General features: G+C 44.1%; 1 protein-coding gene across 5 annotated transcripts in view; it reads right to left on the reverse strand.

Moving 5' to 3' along the window:
* PDIA5 (protein disulfide isomerase family A member 5) overlaps positions 1 to 26,247 on the reverse strand; it is a 271,149-nt gene that overhangs the window by 17,969 nt on the left and 226,933 nt on the right. For 3 of the 5 annotated variants that reach the window (XM_061609090.1, XM_061609087.1, XM_061609088.1), the window contains one exon: positions 18,534 to 18,604. In XM_061609090.1, coding sequence (XP_061465074.1) covers positions 18,534 to 18,604 — 71 coding nt within the window. Of the gene's footprint in view, positions 1 to 15,483; positions 16,226 to 18,533; positions 18,605 to 26,247 lie in introns of those variants that run through there. The other 2 variants (XM_061609089.1, XR_009760542.1) reach the window with 2 other exon arrangements.

Consider the following 26,247-nt stretch of genomic DNA (forward strand, 5'->3'; position numbering starts at 1 on the left):
AAATGCAAAGTTCTACACTTAGGAAAAAGAGACCAAATGCACGGTTATAAGATAGGGGATACTTGGCTCAGCAATACAACATGTGAGAAGGATCTTGGAATTGTCGTTGATCACAAGCTGAATATGAGCCAACAGTGTGATGTGGCTGCAAAAAAGGTAAATGCTATTTTAGGCTGCATTAACAGAAGTATAGTTTCCAAATCGCGTGAAGTACTAGTTCCCCTCTATTCAGCACTTGTTAGGCCTCATCTTGAATACTGAGTCCAGTTCTGGTCTCTGCACTTCAAGAAGGATGCAGACAAACTAGAACAGGTTCAGAGGAGGGCAACAAGGATGATCAGGGGACTGGAAACCAAGCCCTATGAGGAGAGACTGAAAGAACTGGGCATGTTTAGCTTGGAGAAGGGAAGACTGAAGGGAGATATGATAGCACTCTTCAAGTACATGAAAGGTTGTCACATAGAGGAGGGCCGGGATCTCTTCTCAATCGTCCCAGAGTGCAGGACAATGAATAATGGGCTCAAGTTGCAGGAAGCCAGATTTCGACTGGACACCAGGAAAAACTTCCTAACTGTTAGAGCCATATGACAACGGAACCAATTACCTAGGGAGGTAGTGGACTCTCCGACACTAGAGGCATTCAAGAGGCAGCTGGACAGCTATCTGTCAGGAATGCTTTGATTTGGATTCCTGCATTGAGCAGGGGGGGTTGGACTTGATGGCCTTATAGGCCCCTTCCAACTCTACTATTCTATGATTCTATCACTCGGGAGCAGTCTGAATCCTGTCTCTTTCACACAGTTGTCAAGACTACAAGCCTTGAACAGCAGCCTGGTCACTGACTCTGGCTCAGGTTAGGAGGGGCTGGCCAAACCTCTTGGGCCAACAGCAGAAGCAGCAGAGGTGCTAGAAACAGATGCAGGCCCCAGCTTCATGACCAGGCCTGAGCAAGAGAAAGACCCTGAGAGCATCATATTGGGGGCTGTTGAGCCAGGACCCCTAAATTGGGATTTTCAATCCATACCCTTGAAGCTTACACCCCACCTCAAAGAAGTGACCCTCTCCACACCAGAGACCCTTCACATTCCCCAAATTGGCCCATCAGCCCAGACAATGAGCCTGTAAGAAATTAACTGAGAGGAGTTGTCATCCTAGGCTCCAAGCCAGAGGCCTGCCCCTTTATGGTCTTACACTCCTCAAGGAAGGGATGGAGTCTGAGAGGAATGATCTGGTTCTGGAGTCATAAAAGGCCTCCGTCCAAGCCTAAGCTACAATGGGGCAAGTTGCTTATTTGGAGCTTTCCATAGTACTAGAACTACTGGCCTGCCTTGCTCCAACAAGCCCCATGGGCTTCTGGTCAAGGTCAGGACAGGACAATAATACAGTAGCAGCCCAGGTTAACTTACACTCCAGGCTTATACGTTGGAGTATGCAGTGTCTAGGGGAGCAAGTCAGACCATTGCCCCACATGCAATATAAATGTGAACTCTAAAAACAGGCACAGCCAATGAAGATTTCTGCAGCCCCTGCCCTGTCTCCCCCCAAAAGTCCCTCCTGAGGATTGGGGCCCTTGGGAAAGACATGGGTTGTGATGGAGAGGCTAGAGGGCTGAGGCAGGGGTATCAGTGAAAATCAGGCAAAGGCACCTTGTGAGAGCAGAGCTCTGGTCGTACAAGTGTCTCCACACAATTTTGCCAACCTCTTCTCCCACTGCAGCCTTCAATCTCAGATCTTTTCGAGGGCTTCTTACCTTCAGGAAAGGTTTTTCAGGAAACACAGATGCTGCAGTGTGTGTGTGGAGGGGACAGGCATACCATTGCTTTCTTTGTGCAACTCTTATGCAGCAGTAAATTAACTGCAATGTAATTGTAAGAGCTCCACATCAGGTGCTTTGAGTGAGCAAGGGCTTCTCCATTCATTGCCAACATTGGGGAACATTTACATGCCTACCAGTACTGGAACAAATGGGGAAGCCCTTACCCATGCGTATGTCTGTGTGCACGTTGCATGGCCCTGGCACCTGGATTAGAACTACTGGCTTTCATATAATTTGAACAACAGCTGACATGGCAAGAATTAAAACAGACCAGAAATGCTCTTTTTTAAACAAGAAAAAAACACCCACTTTGTGTGTGTGTTCAGAATAGATGGGTTATTGCAGCTTTTAAAAAAATCACCATCATTCACATTGTTCGATTCAAAAAGAGATGTTGAGTTTCTTGAAATGTGAACGTTAATCTGCCAGTTCCTCAGTGCCTTATCTGAAAATTGCAGCTAGCAAGTCCCTGCCTCAGCAGGTTTGCAAGAATAAGTTGGAGAACCATTTTTTGCTCTATTCATATCATGACTTCTTCAAGCAAAACATTGCAGGAGAGCAGTAAAATATAGCTCTCTTTTCTAGAGTAATTTATAGATTCGACTGAGAGATCTCTTTGGCACAGGTTGTTACAGTATCTGAATGCTTCATATTATTTAAATATCCACATGATCTCTTATATCACTAACACCTAATATAATTGGTGGTTAAAGCACTCAATCTGAACGCAAAAGAATGTGGCATAAATGTATATAAATGATTTTGGGTGTGTCAGGGATTTCAAATAAATATAGTTTTTGGGTTGCTTTTGTTATAGTACTGGGGACATGCTATTGCACCCCCCTCCCCAATCAAAATGCTCAGGGATATCTTGAGGGGAAGAATGAAATCAAGGAAGCATCTAAAAGAGGAAATGTCATTGTAATGGGTGACTTCAACTACCCACACATAGACTGACTGCATGTGTGTTCCAGTCACAAAAAAGAGGTAAAATTTCTAGATACTCTAAATAACTGTGCCCTAGGACAGCTGGACATGGAACCAACTAGAGCAGCATTTCCCAACCTTTGGGTCCCCAGATGTGGCTGGACTACAGTTCCCATAATTCCTGATCATTGGTCATGCAGGCTGGGGTTGATGGGAGTTGTAGTCCAGCCACATCTGCAGACCCAAAGGTTGGGAAAGGCTGGACTAGAGGGATGGTGACACTGGACTTAATCTTAAATTGTGCCCAGGACCTGGAGCAAAATGTAAGTGTTGTCAAAGCTACTGGGAAAAGTGACCATAGCGCTATTAAATTAAACATACATGTCAATGGCCAGTTACCAAGAGAATCCAAACACAGTCACATTTGACTTCAAAAGACTACCCCAAAATGAGGAGATTGATAAAAAGGTAGTTGGAAGGCAAAGTCCAGAGGGTCAAATCACTCCAAAAAGCTTAGGAGTTGTTTAAAAACACAATATTGGAAGCTCAACTGGAGTGTGTACCACAGATCAGGAAAGGTACCACTGGTTTAAGAGGATGTTGGCACGATTAACAAGCAGAGTCAAAGAAGCTACTAGAGGCAAGAAGGCTTCCTTCAAAAACTGGAAGTCTTGTTCAAACGAGGAACACAGGAAGAAACAAACTTTGGAAAAAGAAATGCAAGCAGACAATAAGGAATGCTAAAAGAGAACTGGAACACATTGCTAAAAACAAAGACCAACAACAAATTATTTAAACACATTAGTAGCAGGAGACCATCTAGGACAGCCTTTCCCAACTAGTGGGCCACCAGATGTTGTTGGACCACAATTCCCATCTTTCCTGACCATTGGCAATGCTGGCTGAGGCTGATGGGAGTTGTGGTCCAACAACATCTGGTGGCCCACTAGTTGGGAAAGGCTGGTCTAGGAAGATGGTTGGACCCTTGCTTAAGAAAGGATAAGGGGATTGCGGGGAAGCTAAATGAATTATTTGCATTTGTCTTCACAGTGGAGGATATAGGGCTGACCCCTGTGGCTGAACTAACTTTTGCAGGAAGTCTGAGAAACTGTGGTAAATAGTGACACTGAGAGATTACGTCCTAGGCCCGACAGATAAAATAAAAACTGACATATCACCAGATCCAGATGGAATACACCCAAGAGTACTAAAAAAATTCAAATTGAAATTGCTGATTTTCTAAGAAAAATATGTAGCTTGTCCCTCAGATCCGCCTCCATACCTGAGGACTAGAAAGTGGTCAATGTAACACCAATTTTTAAAAAGGGATCCTGGGCAGATTCTGGTTAACTTAACGTCTGTCCCAGGAAAACCGGTGGAAGACATTGTTAAAGATAAAATAACCAAGCATACAGAAGAGCACGTCTTGTTGAAGCAGAAGCAGCATGACCTCTGCAAAGGCAAGTCCTATCTCACTAACCTATTACAGTTTTTTGAGAGTGTCAACAACCATATAGAGAGTGGTGATCCAGTTGACATAGTGTACTTGGCCTTTCAGACTCCTGAGTAAGCTTAGCAGTCATGGAATAAGAGGAGAAGAAGGGACCTCTTGTGGATCAAGAACAGGCTAGGAAACAGAAAGCAGAGTAGGAATAAATGGACAGTTATGCTAATGCAGAGATGAGGAAGTAAAGTCCCCCAAGGATCGATATTGGGACCTGTGCATTTTAACTTGTTCATAAACAATTTAGAGTTAAAGATGAGCAGTGAGGTGACCAAGTTTGATCAAAGAAGGGAGAACCATTTCCTGTGACTGATGGAAAACCGAGTTAATTTTAGGGAGGAAGGCTGGGTCTGGTTGTAGGACCATCTTGTCCTGATGAAACGCACACAGTTGAGGGTCTGAAGATAATGCCCCCAACTCGGAAGTCCTGCGTGCCGAAGTAATAGGTACAAAAAAAACCTGTTTTGAAGGTCAAGATGTTCAGGGGACAGGTAGCCATTGGTTCAAACGGCAGACCTGTTAATGCTGTCAACACCCAGTTAAGGTTCCAGTTTGGAAACCTATGAATCGTTTGTGGGGAAACAAGTGTTACCCCTTTGAGAAAACGCTTGAGGAATGGATTGGAGGAAAGTGGTGGACCCCCCAGACTAAATAAGATATTACTAAGCGCAGCTGCTTGCCTCTTGATGGTAGCTGCACTCAGGCCCTTATCTAGGCCCGACTGGAGAAGCCCTACGGCACCCTTGCAATCTCGAGACAAAGGTTCAACCATGTTTGCAGAGCACCAGGACAGGAAAACCTTCCACGTAGATGAGTAAACCCTGTTTGTGGACTGTCTACACGTGACCAGTAAAGTGTCTAGCACTTTCCCCTTAAATCCCATACGATTCAACCACAACCGCTCAGCCTCCAGGCTGTTAGCCGGAACAGCTCTGGTCGAGCAGACTGGGCCCTGAATCAGAAGATCCGTTTGAATTAGGAACTGCCATGGTGTCTCAACTGACATGTTCAGCAGGTCTGGAAACCTGGGACATCGTGGTCAATACAGTGTCACGAGAATCATTTCCGCCCTCAATGTCCGAACCCACTGGACTGTGCGTACAGGAGACCCTGAGGCCACTGTATCATGAGGGCGTTTGTGCCCTGGGCCTGGTGACATGGTATTCTTGTGAAGAACCTGTCTAGCTGTGTGTTTTCGAGTGTAGCAAAGAGATCCACCACCAGTTCTCCCCACCTGCGCACCACCTGTTGGAAAACTGCTGGATTCAGCTGCCATTCTGCCTTCTTGATTGCTATCCTGAGCCAATCGGCTACAAAGTTGTTTGTGTCCACCAGATGTTTGGCCTTCAGGGAGGCAAGATGCCGCTCCGCCCATCTGAACAGACGCTCCACCTCGACCATGAGACCCTTTGATCTCGTGCCCCCTTGTCTGTTGACATAAGATTTCGCAGATGAGTTGTTGGTGTGTATGAGGAGATGTTTCCCCTCGATCTCTGGAGCAAAGGCCTTCAGGCCTAGCCTGATGGCCCACAACTCCAATACGTTTATACTGAGCTCCGTTTCCCTTGCTCACCATGTACACTGTGCTATGTTTGGTCCAGGTGAGCCCCCCATCTGTATTAACCTGCATCTGATGTCATGATTAATCATGGAGAATCTGCCAAGCTGACCCATTGGATCAACCGCTGTGGCTCCAGCCACCACCTGAGCTCTGTTCTCACGGCCCAAAGAATGGAGACCGAGCATCTGCGTCGCAGTAGAATTGCATCCTGGTGGGGCACAAGGATCTGTTGTAGAGCTCTTGAGTGGAATTGGGCCCACGGGATTACATCGTATGCCCAGACCATTGACCCTAAGAGTCGGGCGAGGCTGATCAGGTCCATTTCTGGGGATGAGCAACTGCTGTAGTCTTAACGTTCTTTCTTTGGTGAGCCTCATACGGAAAAGTTGCATGTCCAGGACCACTCCCAAGTGCAAAATTGTTTGGGATGGGTCAGCATGGTCTTCCCTGAGTTTACTACAAAGCCCACCCCTGGAGCCATGCCAAAGTGAGATGGGTGTCTGTGTGCGACTGGTCCATAGATGGTGCTCTCATCAAAATGTCATCCAGGTAAGGATGCATGCAGATCCCCATTGTTCTGAGATGTGCCAACATAACTGAAAACCGTTGGTGCTGAGGAAAGGGCAAAGCTCGGTACTGGAAGTGTCTGTTGTCATATGAGAACTGGAGAAAGCGCCTGTGCTGTCTGCGAATTGGAATGTGTAGATATGCCTCAGAGAGGTCCACAGAGGCCATCCAATCCCCTTTTCTTAGGGCTGCAGTTATGGACTGAAGGGTTTCCATTTTGAAGTGTTTCCTGGCCACCCACCTGTTGACCCATTTGAGATCCAATATAGCCCTTGTATTGCCATTCTTTTCATCTATTAAGAAAAAAATTGAATAGACCCCTGATTTCCTCTCCGAGGGAACTACAGGCTCTATAGCCTGAATATTTAGCACGTGCTGAATGGCTTCCAGGTAAAGCCGGTGCTTCTCTGGCTTTCGAGACCTTGGGGTGGGCAAAAACCGGTTGTGAGGAACTTGAACAAACTCTATAGCATAATCCATGGACACCATGTCCAGCACCCATTTGTCCGAGGTGATGTCTCTCCAGTGGGGGGCAAACTCTAGAAGCCTTCCTCCCACCCTGCGAGAGACCTCTGGACACTGCCAGTCAGGAGGAGGGGCTCCTTTGGGCACCCTTCTGGGGCCTCCCTGAGGGGAAGGACGTGCCTCCCAATTTAGAGAAGGAAGCGTGCCCACCCCCTCTATCCTGTCTGCCCCAGCAAAACCTGTTAGACGACTGGCTTCTAAATCTGGAGGGCTGTCTTGAGGACCAAAAAAACCTGATTCTGTCTGCCCTTCCGTTCCTCTTTTTTGACCATAGGGAGCACTTTCTTTTTGTCCCTAGTTTCCAACAGGTGAACCTTGAGGAGTTCACCAAATAACTGAGAAGGGTAGGGCAGTGAAGAGAGTCTGTGACCCTGCATCTACTGCCCACTGCCTAAGACAAATATTATGTCACGCCATGGTGGATGCTGCCATAGACCATGCCGCAAATTGTAGGGTGTCCATGGATGCATCAGCAGACAGAGCTGAGGCATACACTATTTTCTTTAAACCATTATGAATTTTGGGACATCGTGCCTTGCACCCAGCTCTTCAGCCCACATAAAGACTGCTCTGGAAAAAACTGATGAGGTGGCTGCAGCCCTAAACCTGACCACATCTGCTTCAAAACTCTTGCGAAGAGCCCCTTCGACTCGCTTATCACATTGGTCCTTGGGGCCCCCCTCCCCTTCTGCTGGGATCACTGCTGAGCTTGCAAGGGCAGCAATAGGCGGGTCCACTGTGGGAAAATGCAGCCTTGCCATGATCCTGTCAGCAAAGACATAATGCTTCTTTGCCCACTTACCAGGCAGCTTTGATTTGCATGGTGACCATTCCGCATCCCACACGTCATCAAATGCCTGTGGGAAAGGAACAGTGGCCTGTTTAGTGTCCATTAAAGACAGCCTTTTTAGCTCCTGCCGAAGCTGACTGGGTGGATGCATCGCAGCCCTCCTCTGTCTCTGGCAGCTGCAGCACCCTGCGCCTTCAATAGGAGGGGCTGAAGAACCTCTGGGGCAAAGAGCTCAGGTTGTGTCTGGGACATCTCTATGTTCTCACTTGACAGCTCCCCTTCTTCCCTGTCTGGCTCAAGTGGATCTTCAGAATCAGACAGTGCCAACTGTGGGTCAGTGACCTGTCTAAGCAACTGTGCCTGCGCCTGCCATTCCTGAGCCATCGAGGGTGTGGAGCTTGAGTGGGTCTGTGCGGAGGAGTGCCTCATTACTCCCCCCCAGTTCGCTGTGTCCCGGGAGGTCCTTGTCACCTCTTGACACTGTCGTAGCTTGCTCCCAGTGTGTTATGGCAGTGGGTGGGGGCGAGCCCCCCCGACTGGTGACTTGATTAGAAACGGAAGACGACCTGGAATGGCTGTGTCATGATGGTGAACTGCCATGTTCGTCCTGCCTGCTGGAGTCAGTGGAGGAGGATACGCACCTCCGCTTTCCCCTATGGGAACGCTTCCTTGAGTGTCTATGCCTCTTACGTTTAAGGGCATGTTGGAGAGAACCGCTGATTTCAGAAGCGATAAGCTCCTTAACCCAAGTCATGAAATTGGGAAACGGGGGGGGGGGGGGAGAACATCCATACCTTTTCCCAGCAGATTCATCCCCCCACAGTCCGTGCTGAAGGATGAGGAAAATATTGGTTGAGCACTTGTTGCTCCATGTTGCTGTGGCTCCCTTAGGTCCCTCACAGAGCTCTTGGTGGGCAGGTGAGGAAGACGTGGGTGAAGCCATAATATGGTGGCCTTGACCCCCCTGCCCTCAGAGAGCGTGTGAAGCCGCAGCAATGGTGAGTCACCTTGGCAGGTGCCGCTCAACCCCCGTTGATGAATGCTCACCAAAGCCACAATGATCCTTGTTCTTTCCGGGAAGGCGGGGGGGGGGGGACCTGGAGCCATGATCCCACTAAACGTGTGTTGTGGAAACACGGCTCTCTGGAGCAAGGGGAGAGCCTCCCATCTAAGACGCTGCAGCAAGCCGCGCTCTGCCCATGCTCGAACCTCCAGTCCAACACCAAGGAACCCAGCCAGGTTCGACCAATCCTCCCAAACCCCGGACTGACGGAGTGAAAGTGGGGGAAGGGGAGAGAGAACAAACGGGAAGTAAGATGGTAAGGAAAGGAGAGCTGTAAACAGTGATAGAAAAGATAAAAACACTAGAAGGAAGAAGCAGCTCTGAGAGCAGAGAAGAGAGAAAAAACACCCAACCTTCACTGACCACAGGCAGGGCCTGTCTGGAGAGGGGGATGACTCCTCCCCTTGGAGAGGAGACCCTGCCTGTCACGACCAGTAGGAGGAGTCATCCCTAACCAGGAATCGAGCTCTATCTAGCAAAGTACTTCTTTACACAGCACATAGTTAAACTGTGGAATTCACCTCCACAGGAGGAAGTGATGGCCACCAACTTGGATGGCTTTAAAATATTAGACAAATTCATGGCAGATAAGGCTATCAATGGCTATTAGCAATGATGGCTCTGCTATTCCTCCACAGTCAAGGGGCAGTATGCTTCTGAATACCTGTTGCTGAATACCACAGAAGGGGTGCTCACGTCCTGCCTGTGAGCTTCCCATAGGCATTTGGTTGGCCACTGAAAGAACAGAATGCTGGACTAGATGTGCCATTGGCCTGATCCAGGAGGCTCGTCTTGTGTTCTTACCTGGAGTATTCGTGTTTTGTTTTGTTTTTTTGAAAAAGAGGTAAATTGCTCATGACACAGGAATGGATGGAGAACTCTCATGTGTAATCTCAGAAATGGGTCAGTGGGTTTGGCCACTACCCCTGAGGAGTACTCCTCTTCTGCACTTTAAAACAGAGATACTGTACAGTACAGCATAGTCAAGTTTTTTTTTTAATCTGACAACTTTAGTCACAGGATTTTACACCCTAACCCTTGAACTAGATTTCCTTCCTTGTCTAGTAATTCAAGCATGCCTTTGCTAGTGTTTATTCAGGCAAACAGCAAAGAATTAACCACATGCTCAGTTTTGCTTTGCTTAAATTAGGTGTGGACTTTATGGGTGAAGACCAGGGCCTCACAGCCACTGTTCTTGGGTGTGTCAGGGAGGTAAACAAAACATCCTGGCTTTCCACTCCCCAAGTGATGCCAGAAATTGAGGGGTTTTTTTTGGGGGGGGGGAAGCTGCACCATGCATTACGAAGCAAGTCACTGTGCAGACCAGGCTCCAACCACTCGTCACCTTCCAGCTGCAAATGGCAGGCTGCTGGAGCCTCAGTCAGCCCATTGCTTCACAGCACACACCACTTGGCTGGCAAAAAGATTAACAAGAAAGCAGTAACAAGTGGGGCAGGGGTAGCAGAGGCATGGGAGATGGGGGGAAGCTGACCAAAATGTCAAAAAATAAATGGGGCCACAGTGGTGACAGTGAAGGAGAAGAGTGAAGCAATCATAGCAGTGGAGGTGAGAAAAGGCAGAGTGGCCAGGACACGGATGGTGGGGAAGGAACCAGAACAGTTTGGGCCCTCCCCCTGAAAGGCACCTCACCTGGGACCTTCTCAAACCTGACCATTTTTATTATTTAGTTATTTTTACCCTTTTATGCTTCCAGCCTTTTCCCCCTCCTCTTTTCACTGGCTGCCGTTCCAGCTATGACATGCAGCCGTAATAATAAAAGTCTCCTGCAGGAGTAGTTGGCTTTTCTCCCGTTAAAATATGTACCACCCCACATCAGCTTATTGATTCCATGAAATAAATCTCTGCAGGAGCAAATATTGACTTTTGTTATGAAAATGGAAGTGAATAACTAACTGAACATTGATTTTGGAAAGGAATGGAAAGGGGCAGGTTTTTAATTTTTTCTCTCTAAGTGTTCTTTTAAAAAGGATAACATTTCAGTCTGGAAAAGTACAGTTTAGAAAGTAGTCAACTAAAGATGACAAATCTCTGGTTACACAGAAAAGGATGTTGTTGCCAAGTGACTTAAAGGTCGGATTCTACCTGTATGTATTACAAATCTTCTGTTCCCTGACAATGACTGAACCGTTGTTTTATTTCTATTAACTATTATATATTTTCACAAAGCTTCTTGGCCAAGGCTAACTGTGGAGCCTGGGGAAGTCTTGGGATTTGCAGAGCCTTGTAGGAGGTACAAGGGGATTTCCAGGAGGTCAACCCATACTCGACTACATCAGGAGCAGAGCTAGGAAAAGTTACTTTTTTGAACTACAACTCCCATCAGCCCAATCCAGTGGCCATGCTGGCTGGGGCTGATGGGAGTTGTAGCTCAAAAAAGTAACTTTTCCAAGCTCTGAACAGGAGTAGGGGCTGCTTAACACAGAATGTGACTGTGGCAAAACCATGGTTGTCAGCCACTCATCAGGGAGCCACAGCCAATTTCATGTCCCTGGAGAGTGTACCATACAGTGGTGGCTGGTGCTCATTGGAACTGATAGAGTGGAAAGCAGGGAGACCAGCAGTAGATGGAGTCAGAGTCAAATGACAAAGCTGAGACACCCTCTGAGTGGTTGTAAGGAAGAAAGCAGGTAAGTGGTGGTTTGCTGAGGGCAGACCAAGGTTGGTGGGGCACTACCCCATTCCCCCCATTGAACCAGCCTATATAAAATATGAATTTTGCAGATCTATGTTTCCTGCATTGATGCCATGTTTATGTGTATACAGAACACATTTTACAGCTGCAACTTAGACAATGAGAAGAGGCTATAAGAGGTAGAGGAATGACCGTACTCAGTTGCACAACCCCTGCACAGCTCAGTCAAACCATCACGTTTGGAATACTTAGAACTGATGTAACACTTTTACTTAATATTAATAAATTATAAAGTACATACATTTATGAAGTGCTGCGCACAAATAAAACACAAGGCATTCCCTGCCTGCAGGATTATAATTTAAAAGACATGGTGCAAAAGGGTTAGGTGGTGGTGGGGAAGCACAAATGATTAAAGTTACAGAGTAATTCTCACCATGATGAGCTTGAATGGAAACAGTCCAGGGAAGGAAGGAGCCAAAAGATAGCCGATCTTTCAAACCAACTCAGTCAAGTGGGCTTCGCTGACGCATCCCTCCTTCTACCGCAGCCAGTTGACATTTGAGGAGAGATGGCGGCAAAAAGCAGCTGGATGCTCAGTCAAGCCAACCTAGTGGGCGCTGCTGCAGACGAGTGGAATTGCTTGCATATATGTCACCTGATGATTCTTATGCAAAATGCCTCCACTAAAAAGCATTGTGTTTCTTGTGTTGTGAGTGATATGAAAGCTCTGACTTGTGAATGGTCTGACACAGCTGTTTGAAGCACTGGTGTTATCACTTGAAGCCACAAACAGACACACTCTCAGATAGGAAAGCCTTCTCTGAAATACTGCAGAATACTAGTTCATGGATATTCATATCTTCAATATGTAGTCACGGGAAGTTCATATTGGCATATCTCTAGATCTTCATCCTCACATCCAGACTATGCACAGTGACACAGTTAGGTAATTTGAGACTTTGGACTTCATTGTCTTATGGTGGGGCTCCCTCTTTAGATAGTAATGCACATTCCTTTAAAATGTGATGAGCAAGCCCGTTTGGGGGCCACCTTGGTCATTCTGTTGACTTCTTTCCCAAAGTCCTGCTCTGACGACCTGGCACTGACTTCACAAACTGTCCCCACTGTGTCAGTGTCCTAAATTGCAATAATATTTAGAATTATTTCTCTGTTAACATCTGAATCGGGAGAGGCTGTGCAAGCCCTGGACCACTGCCTGGACTCAGTGGTGGGATGGATGAGGACCAATAAACTGAGTCTGAATTCTAGCAAGACGGTGGCACAGTGGGTTGGTGGTTCCCAAGTTTTTTTATTATTTATTATTATTATTGTTTATTTCTACCCCTCTTTTTGGCCAAAGGGCACTCAAGGCGGCTTACAAAAAACACAAATATAAAAATACATCAATAAAAACACAATTTACAATCACCAATACATAAATAAATAAATGTGGGTGAGAAGAAGGATGGGCACAGGAGAAGTCCAAAGGAATGGATCTTGACGGGAAAGACCTGGAAGAGAGATTCTTCCTCCGTGACAAATAAGATGATGGATTAGCAATGCCATGCTACGCAGGGTGGACTTTAGTCCAGCCACCACCGACTGCCCCAACCCAGATCATCAAATGGCACCAGTCTCTTTGTTCTGGGCTCGCTCCTCGGCGGCGGCTGCGGCTTCCCTTCCGGCCCCTGTGCCTCCTCCTGCCTTGCTGGTGGTGGCGGTGGCTTGGGCGCGCCCAGGGTGGGCCTTGAGGGCCTCACAGAACTGCTCGAGGCTGATGGCGTGCTCCCCTGTGGCTCAGGCAGGCCTCTAGCCAGCACACCAGGGCAGTGTGGTGCCAGGAGAGGAGTGGCTTGGGTGGGGGAGCCTCGTGCAGGCAGGCCACCGCCTCCTCCCGCAGCCAGGCCTGGCCCAGCAGCACTGATGCCAGAGGGAGTGGCAGTGACAGAGGCGGCGATGGCGACCACATCGGCGAGTAAGTGCCGCGGGACCGGAGGAGGAAGGAGAGGGTGACAATGCCTCTATGGCGCCCGGCAGAGGAGCCTCGCTGGCAGCGGCGCTGCTTCAGGCGGCTCGTTCACTGCGGCTGCCGGCCACCACTTCCTCCTCCTCCTTCTCTTCAATGTCTTCAAGGCTCTGCTCAGAGTGTCTGCACCCAGTGCCGCAGGCCAGGTCGAGCACCGTCTTGCAGCACTGGCCCCGCAGCAGAGACACCAGCCAGTACTTGTACTTGGCCATGCGGCTCCGCTTGTCGCCAATGTAGAGCTGCCAGACCCGCGCTGCCCGACCGTCCGTGTACTGATCCAGCAGCCCCTTGGCCACCACACCCAGCAAGCAGGTCCAGTAGATGCTGTCCACCATGGTGAGGCAACTCCTCCCTGCACACGTGAGCCCTCCTGCTGCTTTCCTAACCCTACGACCAGCGTTGCTGCCGCTGCTGCATCTAGGCTGGGCCCAAGGTAATTATCAGATAATTAATCAATTGTCTGCTTTGGATGGGATTGTAATCCCTCTGAAAGAGCAGGTACATAGTCTGGGGTGGTCCTGGATCCATCTTTGTCACTAGAGGCCCAGGTGACCTCAGTGGCTAGGAGTGCCTTTTGCCAGTTTGGGCTGGTAACCTCCAGGCTGGAAGACTGTAATGTGCTGTATGTGGGGCTGCCCTTGAGGTTGGTCCGGAAGCTGCAGCTGATGCAAAATGCAGTGACGTGACTGCTCACTGGGGCAGGGTATCACCAACATGTCACCCCACTGCTGAAAGAATTGCACTGGCTGCCCATTAGCTACTGAGCCAAGTTCAAGGTTGTAGTTTTGGTGTATAAAGCCCTATACAGCTTGGGACCAGAAAGATTGTCTTACCCCTTGAATACCCAGTTGATTGCTGTGCTCTGCAGGTGAGAGCCTCCTGCAGATACCACCTTATCAGGAGGTCCATTCCACACAACACAGGAAGTGGACCTTTAGTGTGGCGGCACCTACTCTTTTGAATTCCCTCCCCTTAAATATTAGACAGGCGCCATCTCTGTTATCTTTTTGGCACCTACTGGAGACCTTCCTGTTTCAACAAGCCTTTTAAGTAGAGACCTTATCCCAATCTGCATCTGGGTTGGAATTGCTTTTTAAGATGTTTTTAAAGCTTTTTTAAAAAGATATTTTTAAAAATGTTTTGCTTTAATGTGTTTTTAAATATGTTTTATTTTAATATATTTTAAAGTCTGTTTTTTATGATGTTTTATGATGTTTTAGAGTGTTTTTAGTGTTTTATTTGCCGCCCTAGGCTCCTACTGGAAGGAAGGGGCGGGATATAAACTTAATAAATAAATAAACAAAGTTTTTCTCTATCAGGATATCTACCAATTCATAAGTGCTGCATTTATTCACATTAAAAAAACACCCTGCCCATAACACTCTCAAAATCCAAGTGTACATTCTACAAGAGGTACAGTGCCACCCCTTAATTCAGAGAAGTTCAAAAATCGAAGGAGAAAAATTCCTTGCTATAGAATTTCATAAGAAACAGGCCACTGAAAGCTTCCCCTTTCCTTTCTAACTTAAACCTTACTAGATGTTAGAACAATTATTTCAGAGCCCAGTTCTCTTTCTCCCCAGTGAACTGCAGAGCAACCAATCCACAAACACACTCATGCAAACTTTGCAAAAGAATTCCTAAAAAAAAGTTGCAAAGCAGTTCTCCAGCACTTGCATTCCTGTGCTGCACTACAGCCTGTGTAAAATATCCATTAAGGACATTAGCAGACCACAAGAAATACTTCAGCAGAATTGGATTGTGTATGGTTTATTTTTTTTTTTTTATTTTTTTCAATAATTTTTATTCAGATTTTCATAAAACATACAAGACAAAATCATAAAACATTCAAAGACAAAAAACAAAATCAAAAATAGTTAAACAAAAAGAAAAAAAGAAAAGAAAAAAAAAAAACAAAAATAAAAAATAAAGAGTAAAATATTGACTTCCCATTTGTCAAAGATCAAATCAGTTATAAGTCTATAATATATAACAATCCTGTCTCTTAAGTCATATTATAAAATCACTTTCCTCCAGTAGTTATCTTACTTAATCATCAAATCTCATAAACATTACTTTATTCTTTCCACAAAAAGTCAAAGAGAGGTTTCAATTCTTTAAGAAATATATCTATCAATTTTTTTTTCCAGATAAGCATATCGATTAATCCATCTCATTACTAATTATGATAATCTTGTTGTCATAACCATAGTCAAAATAAACATTTCAATTAATCCATCACATCAGAATCTGTTAGGTTCAGTAATTTCAGTAGCCATTGTTCTATTATCCCTATTAGTTCCATTTTCCATCTTCCATCTTCAGTAGTCCTGCCAAGTCCAGTAATCTCAGTATCCAATCCTCCATTATCAGTATTCCACAATAACCTTGCTGTCAAAGCCATAGTCATATAGTAAGAGTCTGATGGGAATTACCCCCATCCCAAATATTTTCTTGCCATCCATTCTGAATAGGTTGCTGAAATACTGCTGCAAAATCATATCTCTGCTCTTTTTTCCAAAATACACTGGGTCATCTCTTGAAAGTTTCTCCATTGTCACATGGCTGCAGTTAATTCCATAGATTTTCTCTATATTGGGCTCCATCACATCATTCCAGTCCAGAAGATTATCCATGCCATTGACAACTTTATCTCCAGAATCTTCATTAATTTCTTCAGAGATAACATTGAGTTCCAAACAATAGATTTTATTTCTAAAGTCCATAGACTCCAAAGAATTGGATTGTGTATGGTTGAAGGAGGAGCCCAAAATTATCAATCTCCACCACCTTGAAAAGTTGATGGGGGAAAAAACAAAGCTGTTTTTCCTTTGTGTCTGGCCTTGAGGAACCCCCCACCAAACTCAATATTCTCAATTTGAACTTTGGTTCCACCTCATTAAATTTTATACCTCCACACTTTAGCTGTTTAACTACCTCTGGCTGAAATAAGAGTTCTATCCATCAATCACTGTCTTGAGGGCTAAAAGACCCTCTCTCAATCTTTGGCAGTTTTTGCACAATCAAACATTTTACCCAACGGAAACACTGCGCATGTGGAATTTCACCCATCTGTTGGCAGCATTCTTTGATACTAAGCCCACAGATATCCTGGCAGAGATCTGATTTGGTTGAGAAAGAGCCACATAATTGCCCCTATCCACAAGGTTGTACTTTTCACACATAAACACACAGTGCAGCCATGGGATGAGGGGGATGGTATCATGGCTGAAGATCCCATGTACATATGCATGTGTGTGTGTGCGTAGAAGGTTTTCATCCAAAAGAATAAATTGTTTTATTTATTTTTTATTGTACCATGAAATTGCTTCAAGATGCTGCATAGGAAACAATTCATAAATAAATAAATAAAGTTGCAGTAGCTGGGAGGAAGTGAGTTCATGCTTAAAAGCTCAGGACCTTATTTTATTTTTTCCCCACGCTGTCCTAGCCAAGTAGCAGCCCCACAAGGTAAATAATCAGCCAATCAAAATATTCATAAAAAATAACCAGTCAGGTTTCGTTTTTCAATTTGGCAGTAAAGATAATCCATTTTCTTCTTCTCCCTTCCCTTCCTTAGAAAATATCAAGCCTTTCACAAGAGTCTAGCCCATTCATTCATTCAAATATGTTCGTAAACTCCTGACTCCTCAGCCTGAAGGCAAAATTTTCAGCTGCACCCACCCCCATTCTGTAGGTGGGGGTCAGTTTTGCAGCACACTAGGAGAGCCCCCACTGGGCACATAGCAACACCTGCAGATGCACACCCCAATGACAGGGAGTTGCTCCTTGAGAGTTTGAGAGCAGCTCTTTTCCTCCTCCTAAAGAACCTGATAAAGGGGGATGTGCAGGTAGAAGAGAAATGGAGTCATAGCCGCTTGTTCTTTGAGATTTTTCCTACTAAGGGGACAAGCAGCAATGTCCGGATCTTTCTCCTAGCCTAATATGACTGTAGCTACACACCCTGCTCTAGTCTAACTCCCAGCTCTAGTAGTAAAATGCTATGTATCTAATTTAATTTGTATTTAAAACTAGGTTTTGGGGAGGAAAGTGTATGTACTGGAGTACGTGTTGCATTCTTTCTTTTCCTTTGCACACTTTACCTGAATGGGTTTTTTTAATTTGCCTCAGTGAAACTTCTAGTTATGTGATCAACAAGTATAGCATTGGCATTGCCATAAAGTAGAAAAAAATCACTAAAATTAGAGGGCTTAGGAGAAGGCTTATATAGAACCTCAGTCTAAGAAGCAGGTTGGGGAGCTTCCACATGCTTGATCTGGGACTCTACAGGACTCTAAGCCTTGAATGACCCTTTGGGAGCTTCTTACCTTTGTCTCTAAACTTTAATTAGTGTCTGGGACTGGCAGCAAGTGGGGACAAGATGAAATTCTGTGGGTGCATTGAATAAGGCACAACATTATGTGCTGGAAGCTTGGGTGTGCATGTGTGAGATTTCCCCCCAAGCGTTCTCTGAGAGCTTGTATACAGTGAGCCAGTTCTGAACTGAGCCACAGAGGGTCCACTGATCACTAAAGACAACCCACTTTTAGAACTGAAGAACAGTATGTGTCTCTTTTAGCAGCAGGGTCAGCAGCAAGTGAAGCCCCAGCTGCTCCTAGGGTTCTCATGTGCCACACATTCCTCCTTTGAATCCTAGTTTGAAATGAACTTTCTGACTCAATTTGAGACTAAAAAGAAAAAGAAGCACCTCACAGGACAGTAACATTAACCAAACCACATTTAACCAAGCAACAAATTAGAAGGAAAAAAGGAGAGAAATTGTTAGCTTACTGCAGGGATGGGGAACCCATTACTCTCCACATGTTGCTAGATAATTTCCATCATCCCTGACCACAGTATAGTTTGGCTAGACCTAATGGGACATGGAGTTCAACAACTTCTGGAGGGCTACAGGTTTCCTACCTCTGGTTTACTGCCTTGGCATTAAAAAATAAATTAATTTGTTCAGTCAATTTGTCATTGTTTTAAACCACAAAATGTTTCACCATTAAAAAACCTGGAGAAATATTGTTAGCAAAAACAAGTATGGTTGTGATGCTCTACATAACATCTCAGAAACTATTCAAAATGGGATTACCTTTCGATCTTCTTTAAAAAGTTCTGCAGCTGTTGTGAAATGAGGGATGGAATTTTTACAATGTGGGCACCCTGTGGGTTAAGAAAGAAACAACATTAATCATCAAATTAGTTCAGATATGCTTAGATATTCAAGCCAATTTCACATGGAGGTGAGTAAGCCTGACCTTCGGGAGTGTACAGATCGGATCCCACATGAGTGGACACCACGTGTGTTGGCTGTTCATACATGCATATGCATGATTCTTACAATATCCAAAAGGGTCAGAAGGATTATGGATAACAGACAAATCTGTGCAAATATCCAGCCCACACATGACGTCTCTTCATGGGTACAGCATAAACACACCTGAAACCCCGGCCTGCTCTCCGCTACAAGAAGGATATTACCATTTGGCTAAATGTCTGAAACTGGACCCAAACACAAGCCACCAAGTGAGCAACTTCACGTCACATTAATTCATTGGAATATCCCATGGCTACTTCACCTGCACTGCCTAACACCACCTACCTGTGGACTGGACAGATGTCACACAAGATGTGAGAGGTAAAGCCAGAATTTCAGAAGATTTAGCACATTCTTTCCCTTGGAGGTTGGGAAAACTGGTGAGCTTCTTACCCTCATGTTAATATCCTTTAGACTGGAGGTGTTTGCCTTGTACTATTGTACTCACCCGATTTCCCCAGTGTGCTGGAGTTTATGGCCATCTGTCCCTAGCTTCTCTACAATCATCAATCTTTCATTTTTATCACAGCTATCCTGAATTTGGATGATCACAAACTGGCAACCGTGCCGTAGAACCAAAGGACACCACACAAGAGTGTCATATTCTATTTTATTTATTTTATTTTATTTATTTATTTTATTTATTTATTTATCATATTCTATTCAGTTAATGTTAATGTTTATTTATACCCTGCCTTTCGGCCAAACAGCCCTCAAGGCGGCTTACAGAAAAAGTAAACACAAATATAAAAATACATCAACAAGGCAATACATCAGTAAAGCAATACATTGTACAAAAAATTAAATTAAATTAAATAGCAAATAACATTAATTAAGAAAAAAATATCCAGGAAAGGCATTCCATCTCGCCTGAACGTACAACTATTTCAAAGGACGGTACACCAGTCGGAAACAGCGACGGCCTGCAGCTCAGGCCAGAAGTAGTGCAGCTTAACGCTGGCATGCCCTGGCCCAGGACGCCTTGCAGGGCCACCAACCGGTCTGGCCCGCAGACCTTCCGACGCTACAGCGAGAGCTCCCAGGCATCGCATATGCGTGATGTAGATCTGCACACTGCTTATCTGAATTGCTAGATAGCACCTGAGCAAACCAATAAAGGTTGCCATGCAGACTTTTGACTCGGAGAGCACGTGAAGTAAACCTGACTTGTGGTTTTTAAAGAACGTGGCAGAGCTTTAAATATTAACTGAATTGAATTTGTCCCTCCGTACACTTGACAACGATACTACTTTTCTTTCTTTCTTCAAATCCCTCCTCGAAATCTCCTTCTCCATGAAGCCTTTGGAACAACTCCCACGTCCTCAAACCTTCATATCACTCTTCCTCTGTTTTCCCAAACAAAAACATCTGAAGGTAGCTAGAGGGGCTGGTTCTTTTGCCTTGCAATGTCCCTCCTCTCCTTGTGGGTACCAGTAATGTTTCGCTTTCTTGCCTTTTACCTTCCAGGAAGTAATAAAACTTCTTCCAAGAATAACAGGATGAAGGGCATGTGGTGTAATTCCCAGAAACAGCATTTAATTGTTTATTAAACAAAAACAAAAACCTAAGGATGCAAACAAAGGGGAAACTATAGCCACTGCCTTTGTGTGAGGAAAAGATTAAGATAAAGGTGAATAGTACATCTTTTCCTTTAGTCTACAAAGTAATAATTGCCCTGGGGTATCAGATCAAGTACCAATCTTGTCTGACCTATTTCCAACAGCAGGCAGTTTGAAGCCACTGGATGCTCATAAGCAGAGACTATCCCCAGCATCTGATGCTCAGATATATAATACTTCTGAACATGGAGATTCCCTTTTAGATCAATTTATCCAACTAATCTTTTTTCAAAAAAAGAAAAAATCATGGCCAGTGCTTTTTTTGGTAGAAAATGAAATGTCAGTACTCATACCTTGATAAAAGTGCAGTTGATGCCATTTTGTGATGCCACAAAATAGTTGCCATTGACAGGGAAAAAAAGAGATGTCGGTACTCTGTACCAGTACCATCGCAAAAAAAAAAAAGCACTGATCGTGGTTAATTCTTTTTTAACAAAGCCATCTAAGTTAACGGTCACCACCACAACTTGTGGGCACAAATTTCATAATTTAATTATGCATTGTGCCAATAACTTTATTTTGTCAGTTGTGGTTTGCCATCAGCATAACCAGGTAGTTAACTGGTTTATACTTGCTTCCATGGTTGTGAAATTCACTCATGATCATGGAAGCATTTTGAAAGAGGGAATGGCTATCCCTCTTCTACATTCTCATAGAATTCAAGTTAATTCAAAAGCTTTGCATCACGTTTATCCTAAGCAGCTATCACACATGTAGCCTACAGTAGCTGTCAATCAAGCAGTTTTACTTTTTATCATCAAGAAAGGATCAAATCATGTTGGAATGTATGAGGTTCAACTCCAACTTGGTGGGTTGAGGCTGCATGGGGTTAATAAGGGTAGCTAGAGAGAGCTAGACCTCTTGCTGGTTGAGGCTATACCTGTCCCTTTGATCCTGCCATCCCTTCCCTTCCTGCTAGGCTGATAAGCAAAGGAATGTTGATCTCAGTTCCTTCCCGCATTTCTCAGTGTCCTCTTTCTCTTGAGACGGGAGCAGACATCTTCTCTTTGTCTCTCCTCTCAACCAGGATGAGGGCGAGTACTGGGACCAGTGCTCATTGCTCCAGCATAGCCAGTTAGCTAGATATAGAACTCTTTCCTATCAAGCATGTACTTCCAGAATAAAGTAGTTGTTTCTTATTTTAAAGCTTAAAGTCTCTGTCTGACTAATTTGCAGGGAAGGTAGAATCTTAGCAAAGATTCAAACACACACACACTAAGCTCGCTCAATATTCTCCGTTCCGCAGCGCTACGCAACTTTGCTACGCATCTCAATAGAGAAATTCTGACAGATCATTCTTCTCAATTTATGTTTATTTTGTATTTATTCATGTATTCAACATAAGAAAAACACAATGAGCAACAAAGATGGGATACAACCAAACAACATTGAAATTCTTTTTTTTTTTAAGTACAACTGTGATTCTTTTTTTTTTTTTCAATAATTTTTATTCAGATTTTCATAAAACATACAAGACAGAATCATAAAACATTCAAAGACAAAAAACAAAATCAAAAATAGTTAAACAAAAAGAAAAAAAGAAAAAAAAAAACAAAAATAAAAAATAAAGAGTAAAATATTGACTTCCCATTTGTCAAAGATCAAATCAGTTATAAGTCTATAATATATAACAATCCTGTCTCTTAAGTCATATTATAAAATCACTTTCCTCCAGTAGTTATCTTACTTAATCATCAAATCTCATAAACATTACTTTATTCTTTCCACAAAAAGTCAAAGAGAGGTTTCAATTCTTTAAGAAATATATCTATCAATTTTTTTTTCCAGATAAGCATATCGATTAATCCATCTCATTACTAATTATGATAATCTTATTGTCATAACCATAGTCAAAATAAACATTTCAATTAATCCATCACATCAGAATCTGTTAGGTTCAATAATTTCAGTAGCCATTGTTCTATTATCTCTATTAGTTCCATTTTCCATCTTCCATCTTCAGTAGTCTTGTTAAGTCCAGTAATTTCAATATCCAATCTTCCATTATCAGTATTCCATAATAATCTTGCTGTCAAAGCCATAGTCATATAGTAAGAGTCTGATGGGGATTACCTCTATCCCAAATATTTTCTTGCCATCCATTCTGAATAGGTTGCTGAAATACTGCTGTAAAATCATATCTCTGTTCTTTTTTTCAAAATACACTGGGTCATCTCTTAAAAGTTTTTCCATTGTCACATGGCTGCAGTTAATTCCATAGATTTTCTCTATATTGGGCTCCATCACATCATTCCAGTCCAGAAGATTATCCATGCCATTGATAACTTTATCTCTAGAATCTTCATTCATTTCTTCAGAGATAACATTGAGTTCCAAACAATAGATTTTATTTCTAAAGTCCATAGACTCCAAATCTTGTTCCTGTTCCACGTTGGTTCCAATCTCCGGGATCTCCTCTCTCACAGGGACCCCTATTCCAGTCTCCAGGGTCACCTCTCTCACAGGGACCCCTGTTCCAATCTCCGGGGTCTCCTCTCTCACAGGGACCCCTTCCAGGGTCACCTCTCTCACAGGGACCCTTATATCTTTAATCTCCTGCTTCATTTTACTCAATTCAATTTTCATTATTTCAATCTCATCCATTATTTTCTGAAACATAGTTATTTCCAGATTTTCAGCCACTTTCTTAATTGCCATTTTAAAAGAAAAATATAGGAAAACCACTTCTTATTTCAGCAACAATTGGGTTAATACTCCAAACTTGGTGACATCACAGTATAAACAGAGCAGACAGCCTTATCTCTCCAATAGTTAAGTAAACAAAATGCAGTTCCCAGGATCGAAACAATTAATGGCAATCGTCAAGAAACAGATTCGTCAAAATAAAATAGACCAAAAAGAGAGTAGTCTCAAAACAGTATAATATTTTTCAAAATAAAAATCTGGAATAGAAATCCCTCTTCTGTGTATATCTTTAGAATGCAAATCCAGGACAGCTTTTTGCAACAAAAACAGAGATAAGCTATTAATTAGTGCGTAGCAGAGAGAAGTTATGGCTCCCCAGTGAGATGTCAAAAACTGATCAATCTGGCAAATCTCTTTTAAACAGCAACAATTTAAGTCAAGTAAAAGAAAAATATAGAAAGAAGGGTGCTTGCCTGTTAGTGCGTTCTCTCTTAGAAGATAAGGTGAACGTTCGCTTTATCAGATAGAGCTTGCTGTTAAAAATCCGTCCCACCTTCGTCGGCTGGACCTCGTCCCATAAATTAATGAGATCTGGTCGTCCCAACAAAAATAGGCTTTGAGGTTAATCTCTTCGTTTCTCCCTACCCGGGAGAAGTTTAATCAGTCAAAAAAAAAAGAAAAAACTGACTGATATATCTGAATAAGCTTCTTTTGAGGCAGGAGCCCGTCTCAAAAGCAGGCACAGGCTAAGTCACCCTTCCCGGAAGTCCAAGTACAACTGTGATTCTCAAGACAGAATCTCTCCTTAACTCTGAAAGATATGGTTGATTAAACATCTGCCAGCTGCACACAATTTCATGACAAGAGACATTCTTAACCTAGCAGCCATGTGCCCAAATGGTTTCCCATCTCCACTGCTTCTCCTTCCCTGTCTAGGTTTCCCTACAGCCTTCACTGCTACAGCTCTCTGCTCTAAAAGCTCGATTCCCTACTTCTACTGGCTAGACCTATACAAGTTCTCTTACTGTCATTCCTCTTCCTGGCTGCACTTGATCTCATTATGTCCAGAAAGGGGGAGGGGGATCCAGTACATAAGCACCACTACTATTTCATTCTGCTTCTATACATTCTCTTAAACTGCTCAGGAGCCCATCATGAACGAAGAGCTGCCTAGGGTTCCCCCTGTAAAACAACTTGCTATCCAACTAAGTGCCTCCCATCTTACAGCAAGTACAGTAAGAAATTTTTTCTTGATGCTATTACATGATCACAGTGCAACATGCACATATAGGTGGCACTCTTCCCTTCTTAATCAACATAGAACAAAGCAGGCCTGACCTTGAAACTGTATAGCAAAGACTAACCTGTAAGCCTACATTTTTGGAGACTAGTTTTAACTATTCACTCAGGGACAATTAAGCTGCACAAAAGGCCTCTTTTCTTTTCTTTGTCAGAGACAATGAGGTTGCCCTTCCCTAAGCCTTGAGCAGCATTTGTGCATTCAGGTGACACTCAGTAACAGGGAACACTGCTTCAGCTACCTCATTTCTTTGAGCCCCTCACAATCTCTTTAATGGTTCTGCTAAGACATTAATATACCAAAGAAGGTAAGGTGAGCATACATTGACAGAATTCCTCTCTGAAGGAAAATAGTCACCTTTTCATTATTAAGTGAGCTTAAGACACTGAACCCTAAACAGCAATGTCCCTGAATTCTTGGGCGATAAGAACCCTAAACAGCAATGTCCCTGAATTCTTGGGCGATAAGCTAAAAGGTAGACCATATATCCAGGAAACTGCTTCACAGATTAGTCAAAAAGAAGAATAAGGGCTCTTTTGCACATTAAAACATATAGCTGAAATGTGGATGCTAAATTAACAGCAGTTCTATGAGCTATGCTATGTAGATTTGAGGTGGTAGAATTCAGGACTTTACCACTTTCAGTCTGAAATGGAGAACTGTGTTTTAAAATGTTCTTCTGTGTAAACACTTACATCAGAGAGAACCAAACAACATTCAGAATGGTCCCTTGGACCCACCTGAAGGGTGATTTTCACAGGTACGCCTGCCATCAGATTGGGTAGTACTGCCATCTAGCGTCCGAAGGCAAGAATGCACTAGAGTTAAAACCTGGGGCTCGAGCCCCTCCCACTCCAGTCTTCATGATGACGAGTCCGAAGTGGTAATCTGAAAGTAACCAAAGGGCAAAAGCCCCAGCAGCAAAGAAAATATACATAGCAAATATCATAGAACTTGCAACATAAGAACAGGTTTTAACTAAAGAAAATCAGACAGAGCACGAAGCACATAGATTGAACTATATACGAAATACTGAACCAATTTCCCCAGAAATCCCCCACAAGGGAGGGACGTGATGGCAGGCGTACCTGTGAAAATCACCCTTCAGGTGGGTCCAAGGGACCATTTTCCACAGGTAGCCTGCCATCAGATTGGGATGTACCAACGTAGCCCCCTAATAGGGAGGGATTCCTAGGAAGTTACAAATCAGAAATAACGTGTTGCAGGACACGTCTCCCGAAAGAGGCGTCAGCTGAAGCATAGCGATCAATCTTATAATGCTTCACAAAGGAGTTAGGGGTAGCCCATACCGCCACTCTGCATATGTCTGTAAGAGGAGCATTAGTTAGGAAAGCCGCCGTAGTGGCAGCAGACCTGGTCGAATGGGCCGTGATGTTAGACGGCACTGGTAAATTAAGTGACTGATATGCAATAGAAATACAGGCTCGAAGCCAACAGGACAAAGTGGATTTGGACACCTTTTTTCCCAAAGATCTCGGATGAAAGGATACAAATAATGCGTCTGTCTGTCTAATATCCTGGGTGCGAGAGAGGTAAACTTTGAGCGCTCTCCTAACATCCAGCGAATGCCAGGCCTTTTCGAGGGGATGGACCGGCTTTGGACAAAAGGATGGAAGTACAATGTCCTGGCTACTGTGGAAGACTGAGTTGACCTTAGGAGAGAACGATGGATCCAGCCTCAGGACTACAGAGTCCTTATGGAATACGCAGAGATGACGGGCCGATGACAGGGCCTGTAACTCCAAAATCCGCCTCGCTGAAGTGATAGCCACGAGGAAAAGGACTTTAAAAGACAACAGTCTTAGAGGCACTGAGGCAAGAGGCTCAAATGGAGGTTGCTGTAATGCCTGCAAAACCTTGGAGAGGTTCCAGGATGGAAAGTGGTGACGTACCGCTGGAGAGA

Source organism: Rhineura floridana, chromosome 2 (genome assembly GCF_030035675.1).
Source record: "Rhineura floridana isolate rRhiFlo1 chromosome 2, rRhiFlo1.hap2, whole genome shotgun sequence".
NCBI classification, from domain to species: domain Eukaryota; kingdom Metazoa; phylum Chordata; class Lepidosauria; order Squamata; family Rhineuridae; genus Rhineura; species Rhineura floridana.